The 22235-nt window shown below is 43.4% G+C and overlaps 1 protein-coding gene across 1 annotated transcript; it reads left to right on the top strand.

The window, feature by feature from the left end:
• Positions 1-408: 408 nt before the first annotated feature.
• Positions 409-22038, top strand: LOC131288421 (uncharacterized). Its single transcript, XM_058317552.1, has 7 exons — positions 409-463; positions 17864-18243; positions 19221-19392; positions 20879-20990; positions 21131-21315; positions 21528-21608; positions 21947-22038. The coding sequence occupies exons 1-7, from the start codon at positions 409-411 to the stop codon at positions 22036-22038; spliced, it is 1077 nt and encodes a 358-aa protein (XP_058173535.1).
• Positions 22039-22235: the final 197 nt, after the last annotated feature.

Raw genomic sequence — 22235 nt, 5'->3', positions numbered from 1 at the left:
TGTCATTTTTGCGGCCGGCCTTTACGTTATCAGAGCACCGAGCATGCCACCGCGTAATGTGTGTCGATTTCTGGCGCCGATTTAATCCGATCTAATCCGGCTTTTGGGAATGCAAAGTGAGATCGAAACTTACGCGGCAGTTTTATACAGTTTGTGTGATGTGCTAACCTCTTTGTGGTTGTCGAGTTGTATTTCTTCATTTTGCGAAACGGTCCACGGATCGGACGAAATTGTCTGGTGGCGGTCAGTGGCGGGAAAATTGAATGCTTCGCGCCCAAAACGGGTAGGCCGATGAACAATAGAAAAGCGCACTTTTTACGGTCAAACGGCACGGTCGCGGCAAGGGAGCGTTAAAAATCGAACCAGGCCACTTCTAGGACAGCGGATCCCAGCGTAGCGGCGGACGAAATGTTTGGCATCAATTTGTTCCAAAGCGTGTTGACAGTTTTCCTATTTGCACAAGGTGAGTCGGTGTGCCTATATAAAATCAAAAAGGGAAGAAAGTATAAACCGTACACCGAACGGGATAATCCGGCACCGTTCGCGGAAAATGGGTTTAGAGACTTAGTTTGGCCACTGCTTCCCGCCGGTGGCAAAACGTTGGTTTGGACTGAACAAATCCCGTTTAATACATTTTCGGTTTTGTGGTTTCATTTTCGGTCAACGCTGACTCGTGTGGGGGCAATTGAGCTTTGTTGTCCTTTTTGTGTTTTTGTTTTAGGTTTTTGTTTGTCGCGTTGAGTTTGTTGCTTGCCCAACGGGAAAGAAAAACAGCTAGACGTCGAAAGGTAGGGTGAGAATAAAATCCAATCCACAGCAACAGCGGGGGGCACATTCATCGTTATTCACCGGCTGCATATTCGGTTTGCGCTGGCACGGCATTGTACGATCGTAAGGAAAACCGCACTTATCGTTAGCTGAATTTACCCACCCAACCACCCCAACGTGTCAACGCCGTTTGCGGTTATGAGCATGTTGTTGTGCCCTGTTGTTTTTGTTCGTTCGCTTCGTTCCCGTTGTATCGGATTAAAACGACGTTAGAAACCAGAGACAGCCACCTAAAGTGGAAAACATGTGCCGCTGGAATTGCGCCAAAAGCTGGCCGGAGAGGCGAGACCGTTTCTTGGTCGCGAGTCAGGCCGCCTATAGGATTAAACATTAATTCACTGTCCTATGGGAGCCGCCTAATGGGCCGTGCTGCTTTGCTTGCCAGTTCGGACTATTTGTTTAAATCCGATAGAGGTTATTTCATGTTTTGTTTTTCTCCAACCGCCATTCGTTCGAACTGGACGCTTTCCGGTCTGTGTTGTGTAGCATTCCCGAGTGTGGGCTACTGGGCGCCTCCATCCGCAATGCGCACACGTGCGCCTGCCACCGATATAGTTGCTGTTTTGTCATTTAACGTGTGTTTTCTACGGTTCTTTTTCGATTCGCAATGGCATCCCCCGTTGCCGGGTCGTTCGAAACACGGAATCCCATTGTTAATCCCTCGGCTCAACGGTGCGGAAGGAATCCGAGGGTTTTATTGTTTATTCCACTTTTATGACTTTTTAAACGGTTCTTCGTCACCGGCACGTACATGTTTTGTCGGCAAACCGCCGGTTTCCCAGTTGGTGGTGAATAATTTGTATACGTATTGGACAAAGATAGATAGCAGCATGGTACAACTGTATGCTGATTGATTTTTTCGAATAAACACACTTTAAATACAGGTTTAGTGTTTTTAAAGTACAGTAAAATATGTGAATATGAATTCATAAAGGGGGTCCGCGACAATCGAGCGGTAGCGCCGGTTAGAAAATCGGCCCATGGGCTCCGAGGCTCACCACCTCGACGGCGTGGATTCGAATCCCAACCGAGACCGGACCCGCCCCTGTACGAGAGGACTGACTATCCACGTGTAACAGGGAAACAGGTCTCGTAAGCCCTTAACGGGCAGGTATGACCAAGAGGTCGTCACGCCAAGAAGAAGAAGATGAATACATGATGGATGAATTTTATTACTAATTTTACTACTTATTAAGCATTTGACGATGAGTACTAAAACGACGCCATCGTAAAACGTTAGAAAAAGATAATGAATTTCCATTCACTTCAATCAATTGTTTTGAGTTTTCAAATTTTAAATCAATTTAAGGTCAACTTTTGCAAGCCTGTCTTTATGTAAAATTTGAACAAAATACTTCTGCTATGTATTTTTGTTAGTTTTAAAGGCAAACAATAATAAAAGACCATACACATTACGAGTGGAAACAGTGGACATATAACTGGGGTGATTTCCATGTAATTTTCTTTAAAATTAATAGAATATGGCTATTGTAATGCTTTTTCATAAAACCCAACCTAACGGAATGGTTTCCTTTAAAAGCGAATTCATGTTTTGTGAATTGCGGTCAGGATTCGGTTGAAATTATCAAATCATTAAATCAATTCCCACCGTTCGCCGGCAAACGACAAATCCAATTCCAGGAACATTATTTAAGGAACATGTTTAATATTTAATGACAACCCTCAACTGCTCCCTGCTGGATGAACCTTTCCACTTCCACCGTGTTTCTTCTTAGGGTGGCAAAGGAGAAGGGAGGCGAACTTCGGTTCAGCAACATTTGGTACGATCGCAACCCGGCTTCTGGTTGGGGCATCTCGGCGGGACTCAAATTGCTCCCCTGCCATGTGGCAGCACTTGTTTTGCTACACTTCAACATGTGAAACCATTTAAACAGCAATTTGCCAATTAGGATGCCGGTGGGGACTGAAAAAAAGTATCTTCCCGAATTTGGCACCCGAATAAGAGTTGAAGACACGGTTGTGTGCTGACGGAGGAGATTTTGCTGTATTCTACTGCTGTTTGAAGAAGAATATAATTGTGTCAGGGAAAATGTATAGCAACAACAAAAAACCCCACCCACGAAGGTAAACATACACAGCCTTACGCACGGAATAAGCAGTCACATACGGGTGGTATTTGTTGTGCAAACATCTACACGGTAGGTACGTATGTTTGCCTGCGGTTGAATAAACAGCATTTTCAGCGGATATAATAAAAAGCACACAAGGAACCCGATTCGATTCTCCACGGAACACGGGCAGCTCCATAATGATAGCTATAGAAACGAATAATTAGCACCCAAAATCAAAAAGCTAATTAAAATCGGATTCACACGAAGCCAGCCGCGCAAGTTGTGGCGGTTTGTAACCAAATGAAGCGAACGTAGCGGGAGAACCAAAAAATCAATTTTCCTTTGCCATACGGAGAGCCATCCTCTGCCGTCCACCAAAAGCCATCCGCTGCCGGGGAAAAATAATAATCATCGCACATGAATATTTAACCATCGAGCTGAAATTAAAATTTTGCACTTTCCTCCATCGGCCTTTGGCCCTTGACCCTGTTCTTTTTTTTGCTGTTTTTCTTGCGACCCAGCGTTGGAAAGGCGAAGAAAGTTCAGCAAGAAAAATAACGGGCTGGGGGGTACAAAAAATGTAACTGACAGGCTGGAGGACGTTGAAAACTTAATTTTGATTTTAAATTTCAACAGCGTAGGCATTGGGCGAGTTCAAGCGAAGAGGAGTTGGCGTCGATACCAGCGCGTGGTTTTGCGTTTGCCATCACGGCCTGTTCCACGTTCGCGTCCAAGTTGGTTCACATTTGTTGTGGGAATTTTAATGAATTCCTACCCATCACGTAAACGTGGGATAGTGTGGGATGTGTCCCGTGGAAGGGAGAGCTTTGGCCGGGAAAAAAGTCAGCTGTCCGCAGACATCCGTCGTTTCGCTGTCGTGCGGAAGCTAATATTTAACTGACAGATTTAACGCCCAACGCCCAACGAAAGGATCTGAACTAGCGCTTGGGAGCCCTTCCAAGACGTGCGAAACAGGAAACGAAAATCTACCCGGACGGACAAATGAAAACCGGTGTTCGCTGGATGACGTTCCTTTCCTACACACTTCCTTCCCAATGTTCCAAGCATCACTGTGCTTTGCTTTGTTTCAAACCGATGTTGACAGAAAGAAAGCAACCCATGCATTGGACCTCTAGCACTTGCATATCTTCGGGTGAAGTTATGACGGCCATGTCGGTGGCCGTACGGTGACTCCCGAGCCGGCGGGTCATCGAGCATGCCGAGAGCGACGAGAAACCCCATCCGAATAGGTGACACTGCAGCACGAACCGGTCTGCAAACCCTGGTGACCATAAATTTCCCGCTTGTCCGCAGCGGAAATTACTCACCTCTCTTGTGCACACACGCACGGAGTAGGAGCAATGCCTGAAAGGACCTCCTTCAACAACCTATAGATACTGATAAGCATCGTTTTTTGTTGCCCGATTCCTCGGGGCAGGATGAAAACAAAAAAACCGTTGTACTTATTCTATACTTTGCACCGATTTTGCACTTACGTGCGTGTGTGTGAGTGTCCACGCGTTGGGGGAGACCAAACACCATACACTGCTGTTTTCCATATTCACTGTCGTTCAGCAATTCAGCTGCTTCGGCAGACCATGGACAACGTGAGGGAGCAACCTCAGCCGGGTGTATGTGAGAGCACGTACGTATGTGAATGGTTTTGTCACCGAAGATAAATAGCCCTCCATTCATTGCTAGCCGGAACCGGCCCCCGGTTGTCCGCTTGTTCGGGGGAGATAGGGAGAGGGACGGTTTGGGTCTGTCTGGTCAGCTGCACCCGTGAAGGATGTGGAAAACATGCCGGTTCTATGCATTCCGGAAGCAGATGGGATCCGGCGGTCGTTGTTGCACAACACATGCACTACCATAGAAAAGCGGCAGCGATTGGGGTACACCGGGGTAGGTTGGAGAATAGAATTTCCTCCGAGTCGCATAGTTTCTTCCTGCCCTCGCGAGCTAGTCATTCGATCATGTTACTCAGCTTAACCCTTGCATTCATGAACTCTAATTTATGTTTTACAGACGGTGTTGAATGTCTTGGAAACCAAAGTGAATACATTTGATTCAAACTTGTCGAAATCTTTCACTAGATATTATTTCTTTTTATTTACATTTTGTTCAATAACTGTATCAATTATCGATGATTCTCCAGAGAAGATACGTTAATTTACATTCTTATCCCAAGGGTGCAAGGAATCTCTTTCTTCTCTTTGTAACAGATGAATGATTTATTTATTACAGAAGATATTGTTCAAATTACAATGTTTCTATCCTCCAATTCCTTAGGCATAGGAGATATTTAAGCGTCTCAGGAAAACTTTGCAATAATATGCAGAAATATGTAAATGGTGTACACCTAACTTTTGCATGAAAAAATAGACAAATGTTAATGGACGGAAAACGCTAGCAACAGCAGCAAAAGTAGCATTTCTTTTGTGTTCAGACCAAAGTTTGGCAGCTTTATCATTTAAATTGAATTCGTCGTGGCCAAAACAGTAAACCAACCGAGTTGGTTTTAAGTTCGTACTTCCAGCCTTATCACGGAACGAACTTGTTTGATGTTGTTGTTGTTGATATTTCCTGTCCGCCGAACTCAGCTGGTTTGAATTTTTGATTATTTGGTTCAACCACGGACCGTGCCCAAATTGCAACAGGGTATGTAACGAAAAGCAGAATGGAAAATTTTCAATACGCCAGAAGCTAGCTTCTTCTGGTCATATAGTTGAGACAAACTTAGAAAATATGGACGTTGTTATGCAGAAGTGTCGAAACAAAACGGCTCGAAGCTCCTGTAAAATATGCATTCGGAAAATCGAGACATCGAGTCCATCATGGATGTTGTAACTTATTTGAAGCTGGTTTACAACGACTGGTAGAAAAATACTGGTTGGTTGACAATCAACGAGAAGGGAATGCCAAACCTCCGATTGTCTCTCAATTCTTTCTTATCGAAAAAACATTGACAAATATTAAACGCAGGATCTATTCCAACAATTAAAAACCCGAATGGAAATAGTTAAAAAAATGAATAAATAGTTTTGCCGGCTATGCCTAAAGTTCCGGCCAACTACCGTAAGGTCGCCTTACTGACCATCGGAATTTTTTTTTAAAGCACTGAGCTGATGTAAATTTACAACAAAATTAACTTCATTCAATTATCCTGGATTTGCTTTTTTTCATCGACGAACTTTGTCAATGCAAACATTACTGGAACATATTGTAATTGGATAGCCGAGTTTGTTCCTATAGAATCGATAACGAAAATAAAACAACTCAAATGTTTCAACATTTTAGAAGTTGTTTCAACATAAAAGTATAATCCAGTTTTTGGGTATGGAATTTAAATTTTGGCTTTACCTCTAAGTGAAGTGCATTCCAAGCTCCATAAGAATAACAACATGTAAAGTATATTAAAGATTTAGAATGTCAGCGAATGTGAAAACAATCGATATTCGAACTCTAAAAAAAACACAAAACGCGACAAAATGGTCACAGGGTTGCCAGAGAAAGTAGGTCACACCTGCTACCGCATTGTATGCCCATAAACATGTCCTTGGCGTTTGTGAAGAACGTATTGTAACTGTTCGGTTTTTGCACTAAGTGTTCCGAAAATGGATGCTGCCCAAGTTGCCCACCAACCAGACATTCAAGGGTTCACTAAAGCACACTCATCAAGCCGAACGAGGCAGACTTTTCTCACTTCATTGCCGGGCAAGCGTTCATTCATCCACATTAATGATGTTGTCCAGGTCGACCGGGGAAGAATGCGGACACCTTTGAACCGCACTCCGCTGCGCTGCTGCTGCCCGTAAAAAGCCATCCATTAGGAATCCAACTACCGTCTTCCATCACCGGCTTCATGCTGGTGGACGTTTCGCCGAGTGCTGCGCCACTTTAAAACTGTTGAACGTTCCGTGCAGGTGGCGACCACCGTGGAGCGAATCGCTCGCACGTCGTTGCTCGTCTACCCGCTGCCGGTGGGATATATTTTTCAGGACGATGACATTTTGTACCCTTTCCAGAGCGTGTTTGTTTCCTTTTTCTTTCTTTCGCTGCGCACACACATTTTTCCCCTTTCGCACGGGCAAAGGAAAGGAAAATGTCTCGTCGCCAATGTGTGCCACCGTGGGGGGACCGCACCGCGTCGCGTCACATCGACGTTTCGCCACCGGGAGTCCAACGGGCAGAAGGCACAAGGCGTGTTGCGATGAAATATTGCATTTGCGGCAAATCCGGTCGGAATCGGAGATTGGATTAATTTTCGATTTTTGCACCCCGTTCCCGATCCACCACCAACGCCGGCTTCTGACGCTTGCGATACGAAACGGTCGAAGTCAGACGAACGCTTGACGGACGAATTTGTTGCTGCGTTTCCGCAAACGAGCACGGAAATGATTTTGTTGATGACGTTGGATGTCGTGTCGTGGATTGGGCCCTGGTTGGAATTTTAACATTCCTAGCACTCCGCAGGAACTGCGCGAGTGGCCTTTTGATGACCCGGTTTCCTGGGGAGGACTTGTGGCCAGCGCAGTTAAGGCTAATTTGGTTGCCAATTTCGTATTCATCGGAAATAGTCGCTATGAAGTGCTCTGGCATCCAGATTAATTACGTTGACATATGGTCGTGTTAGCAGGCATCGTTAAGCTTCCCCACACTACGCTGCGTTACTGTGTAGTGAAGTTTGTTTATGAGGTAGGAGTTTTAAAGAAGTGAAATGATAAGTCGTGACAATTCAAATGTATTCCGTGTACACGACGTGGAACCGTTTGTCATTGTTTATAAAGTTTTTCCAACCAATAGTTTTCAAAAGCTTAGTAAAATTTTCCTTTAAACCTGCTAATTTAAAATAAAACTTGTTATTATACTAGCTTGACGCTCGGCGATGCATAGTTAAAAAGTGGTGGAGAAATGAGTTATGTTTTTACACTTATGCAAAAGCCACGCTTAAACCCTTTCCGACAAAACATTATTTGAAACACATCCAGAAAGCACCTGTCAAAATCCAATTCTGGACACAACTTTCAATTTTATGAAATTAAGTTGTTTTGAGAGGTCTAATTTAACAGTTACAATTATGGCATATTTAAAATGATTGATATTTCATCGATTCTATTCCTGCTTGCCCTGATATTTAACATTTGATGAATACATTCTGCCATATGGCGCTATCTTTGGGTTACAGTAGTAGTCAGAAGCACCGCGTATGAAACTAAATTTGGTTTAATTTTAATGAAGATCCTGATATTGATACTAATCACTATTGTTTTACGTAAAAACTCCAGCCAGTTGTAGACATTCTTTGGTTTGTGCAACACAGAAAAAGATGTTGTGCAATTTTATTCTGTTTGTTTGGCTAGAAGTGTAGAGATCGTATATGCTTGTTTTATTTATGTCAGTAAAACTAAGTTTCAATTATAAATGATATAGATGATTTTATTAAAAAAAACCAGGAAACAAACAAATCTTCAACAATGTCTGCAGTGCTTAAACTTAATGTGTGGAAAGTTTCACAATCCACGATTCAGCATTGGTCAAGTTGTTGCAAATATTTGTACTGGTTCCCCCCTCAATTCATGTTAACATTTTGAAATGGCAATTGTTTGTAAGCCGTTTGCAAATACTGTTCGCGGAAAACAAATAACACATTTCGTCATAGCTTAACGTGAGTACCGCAGTGGACGCCAAATCCGTAATTGCCATACTTTTCCTACCTACATTCCAATTTGTCTATTGGACTACCTCTCAATTACAACTTTTGTGCAGCGAAACACTCTTTCATCGAGGAAGCCAGTTTACACCGAATTATTATACTTTCGTGGAGATACGGGCTGCCATTTACGTTGACCACCACTATCCGAAGGGGAAAATCCGAGCAAATGAATGTGCTTTTTTTCTACATTTTTTTCTTACTATTGCACTTTTCATAAGCTTATCACCGTAGTTACCGTAGTTGCGCGGAAAAAGTTGTGTGCCCGTGTATCGGGGCACAATGAAAAGCGAAGTGTAATGAGAATACATAATTCATTTCACAGATAGTTGGCGAGTCGTGCCATGAGTGCTGGGAAAACTGGGATAGCAGTGCTCAAGGCTTCCGGGTGGTCCTCAGTTGAAGTGTGGTTAGATGAAAATCGGTGAACGTAAAAACGAGGCAAAAGTTAATCACTAGGGGCCATTACGCGGAAACGGGCTTGATATGAAACAGGAACTTGTTGGAGGGTGTAAAGTAAATAAATCCAAACTTAAATAATGTAGAATGATTGCAAAGCGCAGTGGAAAAGAACCATCCAGCGCGAAATGTAATTTGACAAAGACCTACAGATTAAACAGGCTGTGATTGATTAATTTGCAAACGATTTAAACCCGAACGGTTTGCATTCGTTACACGCCATGTCGTTGTGCTGATAGAGATGTTGATTATAATCAATTATGAATTGACCCTGGAGCAACTATTTCTGCAATTATTCTATTACCTTTTAACATCATTGCGACACGATAATGAGTGCCGAACGTCCACCACCCTCCCATTGGAGATCGTCGCAGCCGACTTGGATGGATTAAGCTGCATTGCATCAATTTTTGATCTCACCCATCCGGGGGTGGGTAGGTGGCAAAATTAATTGCCAACAGCATATTTCACACAATTTCATACCAATTTCCGCGTTGGCTTTTATCCGTAATCGAACGTATCGATTTTGTTGTACCCCGGGACACCCCGGGGACGCTGAAAGCACGAACCGTCCATTTCGATTGATTTCCTCTCGGCCCGATTGCGGCAAACCATCGCCAACAAAACATTGTGCCGGGCACCTAATCCAATAACCGTTATTATTGCACCAACACTTCACGGGCAGTTTAATTAGCTCCGACAATTCTATCCGGCACCGGGTAAGGATTCATTAAAATCGTTCCGTAATGTGCGTTCGTTCGGCTGTTGAAAATGGCTTTACGCTGCCGCCATTAAAACGTGCCCGAAGATTCGCAGGGGCACGGCGCGCGGCGTAACGGCATCTCCGGGTCAACGATGGCCGGGCCGACGCATTCTTGGAAATTCACTTCCCGGAAACGGGCGTACCCTTGTACCGCCGCCCCCGCTCGTCGGGCTGAAAAGTGGATGAAAGGATAATATAAATTCCTGAGGGTAAATGGCCAACCTCCCAAGGGGGGAATGAGGAGAGTTGTTGTTTGGTACGATGAAAAGAGAAGGATGGGGCGGGGAAGGGGGGGGGGGACTAAACTTTGAATGAGTCCCGAATGAATTTTACCGCCTGATGAGGACGGCTCCGGGAAAGCGAAGTCGATTAATGTGCGGCGCGCAAAATAAAAGCTTTCATCATGTACACCGTTCACTTCCACGCTACAGTGCGATGCACAAGTTTATCATGTTTTTTTTTACTGCAATTTTCGTTTAACATTCTGAGATTGGATAGATTTCGCAAAAATGTTTACTTGCAAATATAAGTTTTAATTTAATTACCAATTGTTTTAAACAGTGTTGGGTCAAGTAACACTTATTGATGTGCGGCACTGCGTTACCACACACAGGTTAATATGCTGTGCCTGGGTGGTAGCACAGTACAAGTGTCATAAAACATTCTATTTGTTCAGTAATATTTTGAGATTTTTAGCGATTTTATTTCACGTATACTTGTATTGTACAATTTCATCTTTAAAGTTCAATTTTTGATGATTTTTGAAAATTGTTTCATTCCCAGGGCTAAATTATGTTTCTATACACAATGTTTATGTATTAAATATACTCATAGTAGTGTAATGAATGTAATGAAATATTTTCGTTATTTTACAAGTTGATAACCTATTTCGTTTTTTTGTTTCAACATCGCCACCTTTAGAAAATACTCGTTGATGATACTGATATGCAAAAAGTCCGTATCTTTGGTTTTTGGTATAAGATTGGAAAATTGATTTTTTTGACAACAAAATTTTCTCCAACTTCCACCATTCAATAGAAGTTATACATTTTATTGGTGTAACGGTGCGATACTTTATTGTACTATCATAATTTTTGGTTTTTTGCGTGTTTTTTGTGAAGTTCGTGTGTGGTGCCACAGTTTACTGTGCCATGTGTGTTGGGTAGCACAGAATCAAGAACTCAATACTAGTGTTAATTGATTTATCTAGAAAACCAGATTTTTAGGGAGTTTTAAAAGCACAAATTTCAATTTCTAGGACTAGCTCAAACTGTTGATATTTTCAATCGTAGTATGAGTAAATTAATTCTCCATAAACGTGGATCAGGTAGTGTGGAGAGAGGAAGAGAACTAAGAGTATGAAATGTAATAATGTTCATTGTTTCAATTTTAAAAGCTTCATTTTGGTGTTAAAAGTTACACAAAAATCTTCTTCCTCCTATTTGGCGCACAGTTCATGACCTCATCACTTCTTATTTCCTCCCACGACTGTAGCCATTGCACTGTGATGAATTTTCATCTTTTCAATTGCACGAAGAAACCCCCTGTTCCCTGCCAGCGGTTAGTGCCCTGGCAGTGAAGCTCTCCGTGGGCGAAGGCAGAAGCGAAAAGGGTCGACGGAAAGTTTGAGATTTTGTTTGCGATAAACTAAAGCTAGAGCTGCTCAATCCCGGAGCCTGGCGTCTAGCTGCTTCCATAATGCAGCCATTTTAACAGTTCTACTCCTTCCGGCCTATCAACCCCCGGTGGCTGCGATCGCATAAAAGCACCGACAACCGCTGAGCATGGTGGAAAAGAAAGGGTATCCGTTTCAGACCCTCCGTCGCACTTTTGGACGAGACACTTGCGGACGCGGCCAGGTGAGGGAGGGAAGTTGCTGCTGCAGCATCCGTCAGCAATCCGAACCGGCGGACAGGCAAACGGTACGGAAGGTGTGTAGCATCAGCTTAAGACAATAAAAGAAAAGATTTTCTCTCTGCCGGCTCTTCAAGCCGGTGTCGGTTGTGCGAGTGTGCGTTTACTTTTTCCCTCCAATGTTTACTATTGGCCAATTTGTGCTATTTCTGCCTGGGTGAACACGGCACATCCGACCCGTGATCCGGGATGGCAATCCCGCAGGGGTAGGTTTGTGGAAATAAAGTCTTCGTTTCACGTTCTACTCTTCCTCATATTGAGGTCGGTTTCGCTAACCCTTGGCCAATGGGGAAGTGAAGGAAATATATACTAATTTTTCACAGCTGTTAGAAGTAGATTTTTTTACCAAAATACTTATAATAGTGAAAACGTAAATACTTTGGAATGGTTGATAAAAGAAAACCCCGATCAGTAAATGAGAATAAAATTTAAAAATCGAAATGAACAACCAATAACAAACGTAATATAAAAACATCGGGACATACCATCCCTGCTTGGTAAAATATGTCTTTCGATATGCAGTAACAATTTAGCAGAAATTGATGAAGCAAAGAAAAATAAATCACAACAGTTTAGAATATCCAGCCATTTTTGTCGAGCGAGTAATATGTTAAATTCCTTTGATCTCCGATTTAGGAATCCACATTCCAGAAAAGCAACCATCGAACGCAACTCATTACAAAGCAATTTGAGCAAATTTTTCTACAATGTATACATTCCATATAGCAGGTTCGGGACCAAAGACATTTCGATTACAATAACAATAAATTTTTGATCATTCATGAAGGTTTGTGCATTTCCTGCTTCACAATGCATTGACTGAATCGTTTTCATCGTCTTGCAGTTGCTACCTTCAACTAAAAAAATGCAATATAGAAAAGTAAAATGGGAACTTTAATAATTTTAAAATTAAAATTTGTATCAAAATTAAGTGAACTACCCGTTTCATATAAATTGCAACAGTGTTTTTTTTATATAACTCAGTGTTTCAACCCCCAGCTATAAACTCGTCAGTTCTCGACAATTCGTTATGAACGCCATGCGAAGCTTTGCTCATGTGCTAACCAGCCTGAAAAGGTTGTAAGCTCCTGCAACTTACTTATATTTTATTTACTGGGAATCAGTTGCACACAAACACACCAACATACGACACTTTTGAGGCCTTAGGCTAGAATCTTTGACAAACTGGGGAGATAGTATACCCGGGAAGCTCGTTTGCCGTAATGCAAAGATGAAGCGGGCAGAAGAATTTCAATAAAGAAGCCAGAAAAATTCGCCTACCGTATGCTGCGCGTTCGATGAATGCCAACGGACGGCCAGACTGGAGTTCGTTTTTTTTCTAATCCCCTTCTGCCCGAGACGCCAGCCAAAACTGGTGAAGGTTCGGAACGCACGAACCGGCAGGCGTCGAACGAACTGTGGAAACATCAACCCAACCTCGATCCCGACCTGGGAAACGTTTTTTCTAGATATCGAGCCTTTTTTATTTTCTCCCTTTCCAAGACGAACCCTTTCCAGACCGGCCCTCGTTCTTCCGGTGGGCGAAATGAGGACTCCATCTGGTTCCTGGTTTTGAGGTTCCGTGTGTACAAAGTGTGTGTGTCGGCCCGTATGCTGTCCGGAAAACGTGCAACGCCGTCTGACCCTCGGGTTGGGAAAAAGGAAGCTCCCGACCGCTGGCCCGGACATAAATAAACCATCGTTCGCATGTCCACCGACCGGTGTGCCGGGGTGCACGAACCACAACACACAAATAGATGAAAGGCCGGTGCAACAGGGGGTTGTGCCGGGATTTATTTTCTTTGCTTCCCGATCTTCGAACCCGCCCTTCGTCGGGGGTGGCCTGATAAAATAAACATACCGCGTCCCAGGCTCCGGCCGGGGCTTCGACCCTTTCGACGTATTCTTGGATAGATGGACGGGATCAGGATCTCGAGGAGAAAAAGGAACAGACGACGGAAGGTATCCTCGTATGGTACCATTCTGCTCCATGTGCGCCCTCTTGGTGGGTTGATTTCTATTTTTTATTTTTAGTTTAACCAACCGTTTCTTCTAGGGCTGGCGCTGGGTGCATGTGTTAGTCTGGCCGTCTGGGTCGCGAAAGGCGTCATACTCTCACTCAAGCATCCTAAAACAACTTCTTCACAAGCTTACGCTGCTTAAACGGGAGCCAACGATCCCCACCTTGGCAAAAGGGGGGTCACTGACTGAAAAAACCCGGCACAAAATCGGGATGAAAAATCATGAACCAGGCCTTGTTTGTGCCTGCTGAATCGGAAAACCGAAAACCTCAGGAGCTGGTCCCCAGAGTGATAGCCGTTTTGGACGGTTCTTCGTTATTCTTTTTCCGTGCCTCCCCCAATAGGGGAAAACGGGTGGAAAACCCCGTTGCCACGTTTTGTGGTAGTAGCGCAAAGTCAGCGGAATTGAATGCGAGTGGGAAAAATTATCTCAACCTTTTTTTTTCATTATTTTTATTTCTCCACCAACCGTCACAGCAAAAAAAAATCAAAACAGAAAACGATGTGCCCTCGAGCGGTTCGGACGCTGGCAAATTGTTTTTCTATTCGCCTTTCGCCGCTTTTGCGATGCCCGCATATCCGGGCTATGGTTCGGACAGGATTTTCTGCCTCGTATCACTTCGAATTGTAAATTGCCAATATTTGCCACTCTCGGTGCGCCAGGCCGGGATGATTGAATTGCTGTCACTATGTGTGTATGTGTTGTGTAGTGGACATGCAAATTATTTCCGTTGCTGATCCAGGACGGGAGTCATCAAATATTTAATTTGCTCCCGGGACGAAGCATCGTGTTAGGGGTAGATTCTTTGCTGCCCGGCACAGGACGGATCATTTTATTGAATTTTTCCTCCCCTTTTTTTTCAAATCAATTATTTTATTGAATAAAGTAAGTGCATGGTTTGGTAAAATTTACATTTTGCCTGTTTGTCGTGGACAGTCTTCTGTAACCAATCAATTGAATAGGTTAATTTTAGATTTTTCCCATTTCAGATTGCCTTTACAAGGGGTTGCATTTTATTAAACACATTTTCAATGTTTGTCACCGCCATTTAATATCCAACAAATCAATTTTAGGTTTATTAAACCATTTAATTTTAGTTTATTAAGCCATTTAATATCCAACCAATCACACTTCACAGATTGCCGCCGAATCATAAATTGTTTTTTAATAAAACACATTTTCTTTTTTTGGTTCACTTTGAGGATTTTAATGAAGAAAATTGAATTTATTGGCGTTAATTTTATTTGTAACGTGAGTTTCATAAAGGTTTACGCACGAAATTGTTTTGCGAAAGCGAAATATTTAGTATACACTTTAACTGTTTATTAACGATCTCCATTGTATTTTCCTACTTTTTAGTCATTGGCCTTTTTTATTACCAGGAATCTTCGGCCCGTTAAAGAGGCGAACGTTAACTTTAAACACGGCTTCGATAGAGTGAAAGTTTTTAAGATTTTCCTCGCCTGTCTACCGGACTGTTAATTTTATTTGAATCGATCCAAAACAAACTTTATTCACTTCTGTCTGGAGTTCTACCTACGGATGTGTTAAGCATAAACGTACCACCATCCAGCACTGGAACCAGGCACTCGATGGGAATTTGTTGAAGCGTTTAATAAAGTTTTCTAACTTTACTTCTCGGTCTTGGCAGAGTGCCTCAAGGAAAGTTTCCAACCAGTAAGGAAGGCGATCGGTTAAAGGTTAGTCAGTTTGTCGCAGGCAAGTAAAGGGCACTGCCTTTCAAAGCACCTGTAGGCTGTATAACCTCGCAACAAGAATACTGGTAGCAATTTTTCACAAAACGGTAAAATATTGTAAATATTTTCTAGAAATTTTTTCAGTATTTGAAAAAAACTAATCAAATACTTTCAATGTAAATAAATTATTTGTAAACGACTTACGACTAAGTAAATCCACTCATGCCTACCAAAGAGGAGAAAAATAATTACTAGTATATAAAATCGTTTTGCATCAATTCCAACGCTCCAGAATTGCATTATTGTAGAGCGGAAGTGAACCACCCCCGTGTCGAAGCCGAAAGCGTGCTCTAATGGAGGCGCCTGGTGGTTGGTAAGCTCAAACAAAACCGATATCTTTCCGATGCTCACTGGCGAGAGGATGGCAGGATGAGTACCCGCTCTTCACGTCCAGCCGCCCCCTCCGCTCGTTCTGCAAACGAGTGCAGCTGTGCTGTAAGCCAAACCAATCTCGCAAAAGCCTTTGGCACCATGGCTTTGACCCACTTGACCGTTGCACTTTGGTGGCGCAGAGGGAAAATTGAATTAAATTTTCCAACCATGTCGATAGGGCAAAGAATGCAGGAGGGCTATGCAGGGAAGGAAGGTGTGAGACGCGCCAGGGTTCGATAGCTGCAACTGCCGTTTGCCACCGGGCCATGCTTTTAAATGCGGTACGTTTATCTTGAATTTTTCCAATTCCCTGCGCACGGATTTCGAACTATCGGACCACTGCTAGTTGTACATTGATATTGTCTTAATTGTAATACGAGCACCCGGTGGGACCTTGGACCAAATGGACCATGGAGGAGAGGGAGAGACCAAGGGGCGATTGGGTTCGATTCTGCTGAACAAAGGTCCTCCAAAGGCGCTGTTGTATTGCATAATCTCCAGGTGTGGCCATAAAATGAAACACGATGGATGAATAATGCCGCAAACGGTACAAGAACAAACATCCGTTAAATAACAGTACCGGCGAGTGTAACAAATGCTGTCTAGAGAAAAGTACAAAACTTGAACGGTAGAAAAGCGAAAAAACGAAATGAGATGCAAAACTCCTGCTCCAGTGAGTGTGCACAAATGAGTTTAAAAAGTGGCAGCCGAAGGGAAAGGAAAACAAAATTATGAATCCTGTAGTCGCCAAACGGAACGATCAATCATCCCAGTACCAGTGAATGCAATAAAGTATCAAATTTCATCAGCGACCAAGGCAAGTGAAACTCCTCCGTCCGCTCGCTTTTGTTTCGGTTGGGATTTTTCTTTCCGTTTTGTTTATGGAGATTCCTTGTCCTTTCCCGCCAGCGAACAACAATAAACAAGCAGCTGCCAGCTACGGCCGAGGTGTGACGTTGGTCCGCTATTCTTGGTTGGTCCGTCCGCTTTTTGCCTCAAAACCCAGCGCGCTTTCCATCCCGTCACGTGGCGAGAAGTGCAAAGTGGCGGCAAAAGGAAACTAAAAGCAAACACATCGCGAGGCAAGGCGAAAACTTGCTCAAATCAGTTGCTTGCTACCACTATCTTTGCACATCCTTCGGTGGGCACGCTCGCAGGGTACGGAAAACTTACGGGGGGGAAACAACGGACAGGAAGAAATTGTGAACGCGGTGGCAAATGAAATATTCATGCTCAAAGCCAGCGCTCGTTGTTGGTGCTATTATGTTTTATTTTTTGTTCTTCCGTCCACGATCCTCCGGGAAGGAGGGAGCAATAGTTATGTTTATGTTGCACCATCGTCACTCATCGGTGGGTGGCCGTGGGGGACAACCGGAATGTTACTGCCATGTTGTGGGGAGGCGCTTGTTGTTTCCCGTTTTCCATCAATCCCGAATACGAGGCGAATGAATTTTCATCCATTTTCCCGCCCCCCAAGCGCAATGCAATTTAAGACGGTTCATCATAACGGGAGGTCCGCCTGTTCGAGCGCGCTTTGGCACCAATTTCCACCGTGAATGGGTCCTTGGAGCTTGAGTCGCCCCCCCGCAGCGTGGGTTAAGATAAATGAATTTACATGCAAATGATGATGATTATTCCGCGTGACATCGGGTATTGGAGTTTTGCGTTTGATGCAATCACCGACTTCATGAGGTTGGATGAGGTGGTTTGGGCAACGAGGTAAACCCGTGTCGTGGGGTTTTGAGAGATGCAAACACGGTTATGCACCGCGCGACAAATCGACAAAACCTCTGCAGGTGAAACCACGACGGTAGACCAAGGCCGGCTCGGTCGACGTGATTCGACGGAGCGGGAATTGCATAAAATTATGAACTATCCGCCAAACAGTCTCACTCACCCCCTCATCCTCGTCTAACCGTAGTCCGTTGCTTTATCTGGTGCCGACATCTATTCCCGGTTTACGCAGCGTACCATTCCGTGCACATAACGAACCTGAACGTCCCGAAGACGTACGTCCTCGATCGGAGCACTTACGATGCGGTCGGAGCAACTGCACCCCCATCCCAGCATACGCCAGCGTGGTACGACGGGGCGCCAAATGAAGTCACCAGCACCACCACCACCACCACGGACGATGGTATGCCGATGACAACGAGCTCTACCCTCACTACAGTGGCGGACGAACTGAACGGGACGCAGCAGCACCAGAGTTTCGGCGAACCGAAACCGCTCATCATGGACTGCCAGTACGAGATTAAGGCGCGCGAGTGCGGCTTCGTGCTCAAGTGGTACTTCAACAGGAAGCTCATCTACCAGTGGATACCGTCCCGCGCCCCGGTCGGTATGGTAAGTGTCGGATGGCCGAGGCAAATGCGGCTGCGAGTGCCTTTTCTTCGAACGGTCATGGTCTCGCCAGCCACCGTCGCATTATCGTCGATCGGCTGGCTTGGGCATTCGATTAGACGTTCGAGCGTACAGTGTGGCACCAATTATTGCACTTCATATTTCGCTAATTTACTGTTCTACTCATGCATGAAGTTTGAAGAAAGAAAACATCTATTTGTCAGGAACATAAAATCGGTAAACTTAGAATGAACTTTACTCAATTTAATACAATCATTAAAAAGTCTCAGTACAAAAAGGAAACTTTCAGTAGTAAAAACTAGCGTATCTTGCAAATTAGTTCAGTTCATAGTTCTGTCCTAAAGTTCTTCGTAAAAAGTCATAAAAAGGTATAAATTATAAGATCTAGTTATGCTTCATATTCATAAGTTCCTAATTCGATAATATTTTTAACGTTTCGTCGTTTTTGTGAGATTTAAAAGTTGAGGTTAGCATATGTTATCCTAAGGATAAAAAACTGAAGTAGAATAAATAGTTTTCAAAATTCGTGCTAGTCCTGAAATTATTTGAATGTTTTTAACATATTTAAATTCCTTTGTCTTAGTCATTCCGATTCCAACATCTAACTGAACAAATAGTAACCAAGAATTGACAGTTTCATTTGAATTGAAAAAAATGAATGAAAACCGCAGTTTGAATTGACTGACAATTGGGAATATTTAATCCAGGATGGTTTGTTGTGCAATCGAAGCGCTTTTCCAGGCCACACTGTCCGCCCACTCGACGCTAGCCGTAATTTTAATTCCTTGCTGTTCCAGTAACTCATCGACAGCGCACAAGGTCGAGCAGCTCTCACGTCATGTCTTTCCATTTTCATATTGCTCCTGCCGTGGCTCCGGTCCGGGCCGGCCATCGCTTCCACAACGTCTGCCATCCATCCACTCTGTTGATCCTGGCGGCCCTCCGGTGGGGTGGTGCAGAATCAGTTCAAGAACGAGCTGCAGATCAACTACTCGATGTCCGACTCCGTCAACTACAAGTACCGTGCCTTGGTGATACGCAACCCGAAGCTCAACCACAGCGGCGAGTACATGTGCTCGGTGCAGACGTACGACTCGTTCGATCGGCGTATGGCCCGGTTTCAGATCGTCGGTAAGTGTACGCCTACCGTGGTGGGTGGAGGGATGAGGGGCTGAGCTGACTGCCTTTGCCCGACCGATATCTGTCATTTGCCGGCATGAAAATTCACCGGCACGAGATGCCTTCTTCGTCGCAAAGTCTTGTTGGTAAAGTCAATGTGATTCGATTAGGCCCGGGCTTGTAATTACCATTTCCTCCTAGCCCGAGGCGAGCGCCATCTGTTTGCCTCGGGCCGGTGGGGATGTGCGTGTTTTGCGGCGTAATCTTATCTATTGATTTACATCCGGATGAGCGATGCGATAGGGGTTGGGTGGGCGGTTGTGTCTCAGGTTCGTTTCACTAAAAGCTTTTCAACTGACCAGAAATCTTTGATATACTTTAAAGTGAGTTTGCAAGCACTTAGGACAAGATTTGTAGTTAATCCTGCTCCTATCAAACATCAGCTCGAGGATTGTTGTACCCGGCTAATCTAATACGTATCTTTGATTTAATTTGTGAATACCTGTTCAATACCAGGTCAATGCTTTACCTTTCCGTAAAATCCCCAGGAGCATAATATTTGAACGCAAATAAATTGCTATAAATTGCTAAAAAAAATTTTGTTTTTACAACAGACGATCTAGTTGTAGAACATGGTAAAACAAAGATTGTTTTTGTTTTTACAAAATTCAATTTATTCGTTTGAGCATGTTATTCTTCTTAAACATATTTAAGCAATATTAATTTAATAAAACAGCGCTGTTTCAAGTATCCAACGTGCTAAGCCCCGTCTTTTGTGGAACATTATTTTATTTAACTATTAAAAACTCAATATTGGCCACTTTTCCACTGATGAAATATCGGAACGTAGCAAACAAAAGGAAACCCCCCATCGCGACAATGTTAATACCGAATCTGTTTGCACCACGTCGCGTTCGCCGGCTTTGATTGATTGCGATGCTACTTGTTGGTCATCAATTATTAATTATGCGGATATTATTGAAATGTATCGTTAAAAATGAAAACGAATTGATGCGTGTGCGTAAAGCAAATAACGATCAAGACCGCAGCACAGCTTCGCTGGAGCTGACAGGGCGACGGTTTCAGCCAAGTTTCCCCATCGATGAAATTATGCACGGTGCTATTAATACGTAACTTATGCCGCCTCCCGCTGCCAACAATGTATCGTATTTTTTCACAATCAACACATTCACGATCGAATGAGCTCTACAAACAGAGCCAAACGCGTATCAAGGTGTTTGAAAGTTGCTGTAAACATTCAAATGCCATCAACTCACTTTTTAATTAAAATTTTATTTAAGTAGTTTGATATAACATTATTTATTTCAATCATATCTCCACACAGGTAGTTCCCGAACGAATGCTTCTGTTGAACCTATTTAAGATTTTAAAAGTGGTTGTAAACATTCAAACGCCATCAACTCTCTTTTTGATTTAAATGTTATGCAAGTAGTTTGGTACAACATTATTTATTTGAATAATTTCTACACATTTGCAGTTCCCGAAAGAATGCTTCTGTTGCACTACGAAAACGATGGTGACAGCGAAAACATGCTGCTGATAAAGTGCAGCGTCTTTATGATATACCCCGAGCCAAATCTGTTGCTAATGTAAGTAAGAGTGGACAAAATGTTTGATCAAATTTCAATTTGTACCGTCATGCGTCGCTTTTCTGTAATAAAAAGAAGGAAAAATAGTTTTATTTTTACTAACGTACTCATTTTTTCCATCATCCGCTTCGATTTTGCAGCGTTAGTGGAAATCTGTTTCTCGTCAGCTCGCGCACACTGGTCACCGCTGATCAGAACCACATGTACAATAAAACCGTCTACGGTAAAATCGATAAGCATTTGCTCATCTCGCCAACGTCCATCAGCTGCGTACTGACCGTGCCCGATTCCGGTTACATCCGCAAACGTGAAACCATCTATTACGGTAAGTAGAGGGGATACCCTGTGTGCTTGTGCGTCCCTCTGTGATGGAATGAACGGTATGGGCCCATTATCCTTTCTGCCATTCGCGGTCCCATGGTACTTGAAATGCACTGATTGTGAGGGCAGGAAAAAGCACCGTTCGAGAATCTTTAGACATTTTTGACAACCCGCCATTCGCACCGAATATAATTTCAACTCTGTCATATTTTCCAGACCCAACGCCATTGACAAAGTGGAGCCGGCTGCGGATGGACGAACGGGGTCGATTTCAGCTGCTCTCAACCGATAGTGCAGGTTAGTGTTGGAAATCGTGGCTACAGCTTCCTTTATTTGGATGAGTTTCAAAAAACCCCCACAACAACCACTTCCCTTTCCGAAGCAATTTAAATATTCCCAACAACCGCGGAACCGCGGAACGATTGATTGGAAAATGCCCGAATAAAAATTTGACACCCTCACCAGGCATTTCCACGAGTGCACCATTCATTAATCACACGCTTTTGGCAATGCGCTGCGCGCGAACTCATTTAAATTCCCGTCCGGAAGCACATTCCTCCCTCCCCATTATTTTCTACTCCGTTGCATCACCGAATTTCTATTGGTCTCAATTTTCTTACTACTATCATTCGCAGGACAATTAAATCCGCTTACCGGTTCGATGATTAGTTTAATTGTATTCCTACAGCGCGCACTATGCCGACTCGGCACAGAATCAATTAAATAAACGGGCCCAATGAAGTATAAATTGTTGTTTTGCGTTTCTATTGATACATTGATTTTATACTGTTGTGCTATTCCGAATATAGGAATGTGGTCATCGCTGAACATCCAATTATATCTAGCGTTAAACAAAGATTGGATATGATGACAAACTGTTTATTCAAACCAGAAAAGGTAAGATAGAAAACAACATAAAATATA

Source organism: Anopheles ziemanni, chromosome 3, assembly GCF_943734765.1.
Source record: "Anopheles ziemanni chromosome 3, idAnoZiCoDA_A2_x.2, whole genome shotgun sequence".
In the NCBI taxonomy this organism is placed as follows: Eukaryota; Metazoa; Arthropoda; class Insecta; order Diptera; family Culicidae; genus Anopheles; species Anopheles ziemanni.
The sequence above is the reverse complement of the archived record's forward strand: the minus strand, read 5'-3'. Positions and strand labels throughout refer to the sequence as shown.